This window comes from Eurypyga helias, unplaced genomic scaffold (assembly GCF_000690775.1).
Source record: "Eurypyga helias isolate BGI_N326 unplaced genomic scaffold, ASM69077v1 scaffold4267, whole genome shotgun sequence".
Lineage (NCBI taxonomy): Eukaryota > Metazoa > Chordata > Aves > Eurypygiformes > Eurypygidae > Eurypyga > Eurypyga helias.
The window spans coordinates 83,880-94,581 of NW_010263602.1; the positions used below are offsets into that span (position 1 = coordinate 83,880).

The window sequence follows — 10,702 nt, forward strand, 5'->3', positions numbered from 1 at the left end:
TGTTTTTCCAACAGCAGCAGCTCTGCAGTGGAAGGGCCATGTGAGCTTTGTGTCCCCTGAGATTCCAGCCGTGCACGTTCTTAAGCATTCAGAGGAGTGGATGCTGAGATTTCAAGAGGAATATTAAGCATCTAAATCCCACCTAACTGCCATGAAGATTCAGCATTAACCTTTTCTAGCCAGCTTACTGCAGTGTGGGACTGAGCACCATGAGTAAATGCAGGTGAAATAGTATTTAATTGTGGAAGTGATTGTGTCTGGTAGGGCTGAACTGTACCACCCAGTCCCTGCTTTGCCACAGAAAAGAAAATCAGAGTTGTTAAATAGACTTGTTTAACACAAAAATAGGGTTGGCACATCGGTTTTGATTTCTCCATTTTAAGTGTATTTAGGGCTGGTAGAAGTTTTCCACGGATTGGGAACAGCACATGGCAACGGTGTTCTGTATTTAACTTGTCCTATCCAGCCTAGAAGTTTTCATTCCTAAACCAGTCAGATTAAATATGCAAATGTAAAATTCAGTCCTGGGCATAAAGCCAGCAGAAGGTCTGGTGTGGGAATTAGACGTTGGATGAGCACTCAGCGGAGGAGGAACTGGTCTGTCGCACCGTATCAAGGTGCACTTGAGATTAGCTTTCTCATTCCCTGCATCGGACCGGGTGTTAGGGCATGCACAGAAGGAGCCTTCTGAACACAGTGGAGACAGAAAAACTCACGTCTGACCTCGTTTCCTCTGCAGTCATTAGGAATTCTCTCTTTGCTTTGCTTGCACAGAAGAGACAAAGGTTTATGGGAGTAACAGCATTCCCGTTTTAATCAATGACAGTTGTATGACCTTCTCTAAACCTAGAGCTATGGTGCATAGATCATTCATAAATAATAAGATATTTGGAAATGGAACATTTTTCCGTTCTGCTGACCTCTGAACAGCAGTGACCTGACAAGGCTGCCAAAAGGTCAGGCCTCTGCTTGAGATTTCCCTTTGACCAAGATTACCTGCCAGTTTCTGCTCAGCAGTGGGAGTGTGAGGCATGCACAAAGGGAGGAGAGTTTGGGTGCAGATGAAACATCTGTGAACCTGACAGGAATGAATGATGGTGATCCTTCCAGCCACGCCGCCGAGATAAGAGTGGTGATGGAACTCTCGGGGATGTATTTACATGGGAAGATAAACTGACTGAAGAAGGAAGGGCAAAGGAATGACTGTCCTCTGCTCACTTTTCTGCTAAGGCATTGATTTTCTAAATTGTGTACTGGAAGGTGTTGTAACAGTAAGTTAGAAATTTTCAAATTAACTAAAAAAAACTGGTTTGGGGATATGGCGTAATATTGCACAATTTCTTTGGTAGTCAGCTCCCGAACACCCACCTGCCGCTAAGGGCAGCAAGCGGGTGCTTTGAAACAAGGGCCTGGGACAGTCAGGGCGAGGAGTGAAGGCGCTACTCACAAAAGCAACAGTTGGAAGCTGCCTGCTTCCGTAGGAATCACGCCTTTCAGATAAATGAGATGAAACGCACTACGGTAGCTGTAGTAAGCAGGTAGATACTGTTGGTTTTAAATTTATTTCTCCAAGATTTCCAAGTCAGCTGGACAGAGAAGCACGCTGAAAAAATTTAGCAGGCACTTACTTGTGTTTTAACGTGGCTAGATGTAAATACCTTTGAATATATGGCCCTCTGTCAGTTGAGCAGAAAGGGAGAAAAAAACCTGTTTATTATCTTGACTCATCCTTTAAAGCTTTTTCCAAATGACAGTGTGTAGGAGGGTAGTGGGCAACAGAGAAGAGCAAGGCATTGGTAGTCAAGTGAGGCAGAACTGATCCTACCTCGCTAACGTGGGACACCCAGTAGGTGTCTCAAACACGAGTCCCTTACTCAGAGTCACCTGAGGAGAAGAGGCGTGAGGGGAACACATCGGGCAGGCAGTCTGGAGCAGAGGGTTTTCAAGGATGTCCAAAAACCTCCACTATTTTAGATCACAGGCTATGGAAGCTTAGCCTACAAAGTTTGACCAAAATGCAGTACTTTTTATATTTCACTTTCTTTTTAATTTTCCTTGTTTATTTCTTTTCCTTTTTCACGGTGCTGTTCTACTGTTTCTAAAATCAGTTGGAAGTCACATGCTGGGTAAGCAGCAGCTGTTAGATGCTTTTCACAAACATTTTCCTTAGCCATTATGAAGGAACCAGTGGCCATTAACCCTCTCATGAGCTTCTACTCCTGAGCCTTCTCATGCTGATGCCCTGAGAGAAGTTTCTCTGGGGAGGGGCAAATGTGTCCTGTTCCTGCAGAGAAGGGGTCACCAGTGGTTGTAGTGATTGCGGGTGTGAAATTTCTTTCCATCTTTCGGAAGGTTGGCAGAGAATCACTCACCCTGGTAGGTAAGTAGGTGGGGAACAGAGAACAAGTGTTTCTGTGTCAACCTCGTGGTGCCTTGTGACCCATCAGGTGAGACACCAGAGAGGAGGATGCATCAGGACGTCAGCAGGACGTGGTAGGGACAACACAGTGGTAGATTCATGCCAATAGGCATCAGGGCAGCGTTGTTTCCACTGGATTTCCAGACAGCTTGATCCACCGCCCTGAGGACCAGGCGCTGCACTGTCTCACAGGGGTGTTTAACACTCATTTTAATGACAGAGATATAAATGTTGGTGACAACACCGCTGAACTTGACTGACCTCCAATAGGAAGCTTCTAACTAGAGAGTTTATTCCAGAGTCTGTCTCTGAAAATGGTGGTGCTCAGCCATCCTCTCTCCAGACAGTCGGGTTTACTCACTGGCAGTACACGTTCAGAGTTCGAAACCCCGAAACCTACAACAAATGGGGGTTTGATGACAGAAGATGTAACTGGCTGATTTTAATGCTAAACAGAGCAACACTGCACTACGAAGATGATTACTGCAGTCATTTTTCCTATGAGCTCATTCAACTTCTCTGTATTTGAAGTTACCTAAAGCCATAGTGGAATTTGAGAACTGGAAGCACTATGGAAAACTGTATCTGGATCTCGCTTTTATGAGAAGACAGTAGCCTTGAATAACCTTGAAAACAGTCCTAATTTGTGAGGTTTGTTATAGTCTTAGAAATACAGTTTTCTCTCCTGGAGCTGCAGTGTCACAGAATTACTGTGGTAGTAGCTGTGAGTTATTGTCACATTAAGTTAGTTTTTTGCCACGACTTTAAGTTAGTTTTATGAATTGGACCTTTGTTATTTAGGAGGGCAGCATGGGAAGCACTGCAGATGTCATTAGTCACGCTCATCCATATTATACTGTGCCTGTTAGAGAGGCAGCGTTCCAGCCAGTCATAAAGGGCAGCAATTTCCACACTCACAAACCTCATTCTTCATCACAACTGCCTAGATCGAGACCCGAGTATCGGTCTCCGCTCTAGAAGAGGTGGCCAAAAAGCCAGTGGCAATCAGCTCTGCTGATGAGGTTAGATCAGTATCCAGTGCAGATGTATTTATGGAATAAAGAGATAATAAAAATGTGTATTAAGGCAAGAGAGCTTTGAAATGGTGGTGGCCTTCAGCCTGTGTGAAGTGTATTTCCTGTGGGACAGCCACATGTAAGTGGGTGTCTTGGGAGTGGAGACAGGCAGAACAAGCTGCTGCATACCGCCAAGATGGGAGTCGCTAGTTTTATTCTCACTGGAGAAGGTAGGCACTTGGTCCAGAACGCTTCACCATTCCCCTTTCTCTTTGCTACTGCTAAACCCTGTGTTTCCATGGCACTGAAAGCTCCTGACAGACATGCAGCCCCTGTCTGAGAACTGGCCTTTCTGAGGCACCACCTGCAGGGTAGTTGGCTCTGACTGCAAGATTCCCTTGCGGCAAGGCTCGGCACGGATCCTTCAAGGCTGGCCGGGCTGGTTGTTGCCAGTGCTGGAACTGCTGTGCGTGGAGGTGGACTGGCTGGGTGTGCCAGTGCTTCCCACAGGATGGAACAAAGGACCAAACTTTGCAGCATCTGTGGATGCCACCAAGAGCGAAACCAAGCTATGGAGCGTGAATGCAAGCCCTTGCTGGATCTGTGCAAGGAGCAGCTGCTGACTCCCACACAAGACTTAGCACTGAGGGACTTAACTGTACATGGAGTGCAGTCAGACTGTACAGGAGCTGGCTGCAAGCCAACACTGTATCTGAGCATAATCCCATGGCCTATTTCAAAAATACATTTTTGGAGTTTGAAATTCCTTCTAGTCTCCTGCAGAACGAAGAGGTGACAAAAGTGATGGTAAGGAATGACCCCTTGAAGCAGTACAGTTGTCTGGCATCCTGGTCAGCGACTTGGGGATGAAAATGCAGTGCATAGTTCAGAAAAACAGGCCGTTAGCGAAGTTGTCATGGGTCCAGTTCAATATGTGCAAACTCCATAGCGTGCTTTGGAGTCGAGAATCGAGGCTCCCACCAGGCATTTGAGAGGAACTGAATAATCATCAGATGCAATCTGCGCGGTGTACGCAGCCAGCACGAAAGCTCCTTCTGTCTCTGCTGTGAAGGCAGAAGACGGCTCTCCTCCCTCAAGTAAGGAGCTGCGTGACACTCACTGCATGGGTTGGACGTGAAACTCGTCTCGGAAAAGCTTGGTGCTACGTGATGTTTTCTGGGGAACAGAGAGGAGTGTTACTGGCCACAGACATCATTCCTCTTCACTAAAATTCAGCGCTCTTCCTCAGCGCAGGGGAGTAAATCGGCCTTCTTTTCGTTCAAGTCCAGTTATGGAAAATGAACGGCCTGGACAACCTCTGGCCAAAACAGAACCTTTGGGGTGTTAAATTAAAAAATAGCTTCAATGAAAGTTAAGTTTTCATACAGCAAACCCAGCGCCACTGTGAAACAGGCGGTGCCCAGGGGTCGTCGTACCACCAGACCCAACGGGCCAAGCAGGTACGGGCGCAGGGAAGCGCCCAACCTCGCCAGGTTACTGCCGCTGGGAAGCCGGTAGGTCGGCGCAGCGTCACGGCTCCGGCACTGCCGGTGACAAGAAGCCGATCAGCGAGTCAGCGCTGCTCATTGCATGGCACGGTATCGAACTCACTCCCTGAGGTTTCTTTTGGAGGGTGTTACATGTTAAAATGGTTTCTAAAAATCTTTGGCAATGTTCTGTACGTGTAATTTTACTTTAAAACACGAGTACTCGGGAGAAAGAGGTTGAGTTCCCTCCTGTGATTACCGTGCTTAGCTCCAGGCGATGGGGCCTACGGAGTCTTCTCACGTGAACCTGTGCAGGAACGCAGCGAGTAGCGGGAGCGGCTCCTCTACGTTAGCGCGCTGGCAACACGAAATGAAACAGCTCCCGTTTCATACCGGAGCAGCTTTGTGCGCCAGTGTTTAGATTCTGAGGTAATTCTGTGTAACTTAACCAAAACTAACGTTTTCTGCCTGCTTTACAGGTTGATGCAGAAGGAACGCAGGGGGATGTTTTTCTGGAGTTCTGCAAGACAATTGACTCTTTCCTGAGAAGGGAAGAAGAGGCAGCGCCTGCTTTCTCAAGAGGGGCAGCATTTTCAGCAGGCTTTGTGCGCCAGTGTTTAGATTCTGAGGTAATTCTGTGTAACTTAACCAAAACTAACGTTTTCTGCCTGCTTTACAGGTTGATGCAGAAGGAACGCAGGGGGATGTTTTTCTGGAGTTCTGCAAGACAATTGACTCTTTCCTGAGAAGGGAAGAAGAGGCAGCGCCTGCTTTCTCAAGAGGGGCAGCATTTTCAGCAGAGCAGGAGCCCTCGGCGGTCTCAATTAAAAGGCTGTTCAGAGCAATACTGCTTTCTTGAGAGGTGTCCGGAACTTGTGCATGTGGTATGTTATTTTAGGCGAAATCTTTCTCTGTCCTGACAACGCACTCGCTAGAAAGCGGTCTGTATGCTAACTCTGCACCGAGAACTGTTTGTGGTTTTGTTGGGTGTTCGCTCCTCACGGGCTAACAGCAGGATGGCGAACAGCAGCTCCGGTTTGCGTCGCACGACCTCACGCCTTCGACGGGAAGTCAGGCAGTGCCTGGCCAGCGGGGAGCTCCTCAGCCACACCATCACCGCTTAGCGAAGTGAGGGTACTGCTTACAAGTTTCTCATTGGTTATTTTAATTATCAGTATTAATTTCTGTGGTATCACTTAGCTTGGGTTTTGGCGACTACAACCTGTTCTCTGCTACGCGCAGCTGCAAGACGGCTGGAATCAGTCAAGCTACAAGTTACAATAAACTTTTCACACGTCCCCAGAACGCTGTGACAACAAGCAGAAAAATGGAGACACGGTTCGGTGGCGTGGAAGTCTGTCAGTCCGTCACCGTGGAGCAGACAGCATTGCCTTCTGCGGGGAATTGTAGGGTATTATAAACGACGACTTCCCGGTTCTGGGCACTGAGGTGAAAATAATGATTGGATTGTAGAGTTAATGTGCAATCCAGTAGTTATCCTCATTAACAGCAGTTTTACTATCTTAATTAAAGCCTACACGTAAAACTGACTGTGAGCCAGAATGTACGAAGAAGTCTTCAAATCCTGCTTTGGAAGCAGTTCAGATGCAAAATTCAGATCATCATCTGTTGTCTCGTACTGGCACTGCCGAAACTCGGGGCGGGGGGGGTGGGGGGGGGTGGGGGGAGGAAGAGGAAAATGTCAGGGATGATTTTATTCTCACTGCTTGCTTCTTTATTAAGCCATTTATCTGTAATATCTGAAAAAAAAAAAGTCTGTAAAAGTCATATTGTATTTCCATTAAGTTAACCAAAATATTGTGGAGTTTCTTTGGTATTCCAATAGCTAAACAAAAGCTTGTTCGACATTCCTGTAAAGTAATCGCATCCTCTTACTGGAACTGCTGGATGCATTCACACTGAAGTGGGTTGCATGATTGCTCTTACTGTCAAAGTTGTACTTTATGCGGCAGATTTGTATTTTTAAGGTTCCCTTTCTTGTAACGAGGACGTAACACAAATAAAACACATGTACAAAAATGAGGAGCAATGGTTTCTATTAGAGTATACGTGGGTTTAATCCTTTTAAAGCACAGTACAGGATTTGGGAAAAGAGCTCACATCAGCATGCGTACAGAGTATGTCCCTTCTCCGCCCAAGGCAGCCTCTTCCACTTTCCTTTTCTTCCCTGGCATTTGCCCTCTAAAAGCTAATGCACCCGTTCCTAAGGGACCGGTTTAGGTATGTTCTTATCCTCCACAGCCTGGACGGTCCTTCTGTCCCGGGTCCTTCCACAGCCTACGTTTTACCCCTGGCGCTCTGGGAAGTGCCTCTCCAGACCAGCGCCGTTCGGTGAGGGCAAGGCCCGCACGCGGCAGCTTTAGGGGAGCGGCCGCCGGACGCGGCAGCGGGAGAAGGCGGGCTGCTGGGAGCCGGGCTGCAGCACCAGCAGCTGCCTGGTGCTTCTCAACAGCGAAAGAGTAAAGTAAAATACTCTGCAGTTACCACGAGGTTGCAAATCCACCTGGAGAGGTTTTTCTGGAGGATTTTTTCATCACACCAGATGTGAGAAAGCGTGGAGTATTGTGCCTGTGCGGGGTGGGAACAAAGGCAACAATCAACTGCTTTTTTTTTTTTTTTTTAAATCAAATTACAAAAATTACTCCACACACAGTTTCAGTTTAATCTTTGTTTCTGCTTCTTCTGGCCTTTTCTGCAAAACAAAATAAATACTCCCGTGCTTGCCAGGCGGATGTGCTCGAGTCCGTAGCGTATGCAGGAGGAACAGCTGCCTAGGCATGCACGTGGGAACAGAAGTATTTATACACATTCCGGGAAAACGGACATATCCAAGACCCTTCTTCCTTGGGTGATTCAGACCTAAAATTCTCCTTCTGCTTCCAATCAAGTCACACCACGGCCTTTTCGCCCCCCCCAAGCCATCCTAGGCTGACGGATGAGTATTTGAGCTTAATCACATCTTCACTAACGTACGCCCATTACTCCGTTCCAGTAACGGTTTCAGGACAGCAACAGGAAACAGAGATTACCTCGGATTCTCTCCCTGATAACGACACCCTCACCGACTCCAGCTTCCGGTGAACGGCACGCACGGTGTGAAAAGCCCGTTTCCCGTTTTATCAGGGAGCCTCTCGGGTGGCATCTTTTCCTGATGAAAACTAAAATACATCACGTGAATTTCTGTGTTGTATTTTTTTTTAAATTTATTAACTTTAAGCCTGCTAGCTAGGTGAGATCTGTTTACAGCTGGTGCTTTCTCAGTGTGTCAGTGGCTGTACGGTACCGCCTGCTAAACAGAGTGCTTTGAATTCTTGTTTTCTGAAGCAAAAAATAGCTACACCTAAATTTATCGCAAAACTCAATACTGATCACTTTATAAGTAAAGTTACTAGGTGCAGCCAGCCAATTATCCTTCTTATTGCCATCTTTTGAAGTCAAATTAGTTTCTTTGCTGGCTAATTACTCCAGCATTCCAGTCTCAAAGCAACTGGAAGTCTGTTAGAGTTACCCAGTGTTTCTGCATCACAAGCTACGCATTTCAACAGAAAACAGGTCAACTAAACCACGTCACAGTAAGAGCAAAGCTTCCCAGGCAGCGGCACGCAGCGTACCACGGCCACCGAAACCTGCGTCTGCTGCAGCCTGAGAAAGAGCAGCTTGGGAGTAAGACAGGAGGAACGACAACGCTAATCCCGCAACAGGCGAAGCGCGCTCCAGGCGGCGCAGGGTGCCATCGGTCCCCGCTGCACGAACAGCGGCGGGAGGCACGGGGCATCCTGCCGGTCTGCGCGGTGGGTCCCGGTACGACCTACTCGAGCGTCCTCTGAACGTTCTCCTCCTTGACTAAAAGGTCAGAACTACACAGAAAGGAAGTCACGGCAAGCATTCTATATATAAACAGACTGTATCCACATAGTTTATTTCTCACAGTTCTCCTGACAATTGAACATTATTTAAGAACATACTGTATACACAGATAAGAAGAAACATACAAAATGTTTTAAATGATGCACAACAAAATCCAGCAGTATAAAAGAATGCATGTGAACCCTTGCTCACTGCTCAGGCTAAATTTAATCACTGTTTAAATAGTAATAAAAATACAATCTTTCATGGATCTTGTGCAGACTACAAAAGAGGAAAAATTATTACCATATATATGATTTATATTAGGCAGTTTTCTTTGATGAGTTGCACTAACAACTCCAAATACAGAGGCAGAAGGCTGTGTATTTTATTTTAAAGGAGTTAATGTTGAGTATTAGAGACTTTACACAGTTACTACCACTGGCACTTTTCACCATATTTTGTACACATCACATGATCATCTTATATAACATTACATTTAAAAAATATATCTGAGTGACAATTTTATAACATTCACACACCATGAGCTGGTTAAGGAAGCAATGCCACAGTTGCCCCCTGTAGTGCTTCACTGTTGGTAAATAGAGTTCATCGTGGTTTAAAAAAAAAAAAAACCCAAAACAAAAGAACAGAACAAAAATAAAACCCAAAACAAAAACCAAAATTTAAAAAAATTGAAAGTCGATGTGATTAAGCAGCTCCGATTGAATAAAGGCCTGTAACCAACCACCACTGAGACAGTGAGTATTTTTTTAGAGAACATCCTATAAGCAAACACTGTCATTGGTTAAAACCTTGCCTAAAGAAGTCAGTTACTGTGCTGAAAACTATTTCACAACAAAACTGCAAGCTACTAAACTGTTTTTATATAAATACTTCATCTCCTCTGGATCTCATTACAACAAAGTTCTCCAAAGCCTTTGGAATTGACTCTACCTTGAATGTGTGCTCTCGTTTCTGGCTCACCCTTTTGTACGCTTTTTCTTTTGTGTTTAGATTCACCACCTAAAAATGACTAATGTGGTGAAAGAAGTCTCCCAGTGAAACCTTCTGCACACTAGGAATGTTCAGCTGCTGTTCAGTGATCTAGAACCATGACAGCTCAAAGCTGTAGTTTGACAAGTACACCCAGGAAGCTGTCATGCTGTGAGCGACATTTCAGGGAAAGCAGAGTCTTTCCAAAATGTGCACAGAATTAACAATGGTGCCATTGTTATTTTTCAAAGAGGATAGTAAGCCCAAGATGGTAGGTCTGCTTCCCATGTCATCTATTTGCTGGAAAGTAGTTTGGGTCAAGATAATTGTAACTGGTGCCCTGGGACATGCAGTAGTCTCTGTCTAAAAATGTCTCTGCTCTGTAAATAGGTTCTAACTGATGATCTTCCTTATGAATCTCTGTTTCATGCAGACTGCAAGGGAAAGAAAAAGATAACAGTTTAAAAGTCAGATATTTTCCTTCGACTTTCAAACACAGTGATCATATTAACCGATTCGCACTGAATTTGATACAATTCATGCATAAACTGTAACTTCCCCCACTGTTTAACAGTGCCAAGCCCACCTGTCCACCCTATTAGGAAAAAAATAACTACACATCCAGAACACGCTTACAAAAAAGCTGCCTCCCAGAAGGGTACGCTAAGGTGTCTTCCACTTCACCCAACACAGGAGATGCCTCCTGCGCTGGGGCAGACACTTCCAACGCACCCTGCAATTAAGCCACAGGGAGGCATTCAAGCCAATTAGAAATAACAAGCAGAAGCGTATGCTGCTCACCAGTCAGAACAAGAGTCACAGAAATCCAAGGACATTTCTTGAGGGCAGTCTTGGCAGTGCCACCGAACACCCTGGATAGGTTCAATTCCGCAGTTATCACACTGTGAAGCAGATGG

The 10,702-nt window shown here is 45.8% G+C and overlaps 2 protein-coding genes across 2 annotated transcripts in view; one reads left to right on the plus strand and one right to left on the minus strand.

Annotated features, from left to right (window-relative positions):
- The window catches only part of AK5 (adenylate kinase 5), a 92,228-nt gene extending 82,399 nt beyond the window's left edge, over positions 1-9,829 (plus strand). The window contains exons 13-17 of the mRNA XM_010156095.1: positions 5,402-5,551; positions 5,935-6,050; positions 6,123-6,328; positions 8,412-8,744; positions 9,807-9,829. Coding sequence (XP_010154397.1) covers positions 5,402-5,551; positions 5,935-6,050; positions 6,123-6,328; positions 8,412-8,744; positions 9,807-9,829 — 828 coding nt within the window. The remainder of the gene's footprint in view (positions 1-5,401; positions 5,552-5,934; positions 6,051-6,122; positions 6,329-8,411; positions 8,745-9,806) is intronic.
- Positions 9,544-10,702, minus strand: part of ZZZ3 (zinc finger, ZZ-type containing 3) — a 31,843-nt gene continuing 30,684 nt past the window's right edge. Inside the window, exons 10-11 of the mRNA XM_010156094.1 lie at positions 10,587-10,687; positions 9,544-10,219 (exon numbers count right to left, since the gene is read on the minus strand). Of these exons, the coding sequence (XP_010154396.1) occupies positions 10,075-10,219; positions 10,587-10,687 (246 nt within the window). The 3' untranslated portion in view covers positions 9,544-10,074. The remainder of the gene's footprint in view (positions 10,220-10,586; positions 10,688-10,702) is intronic.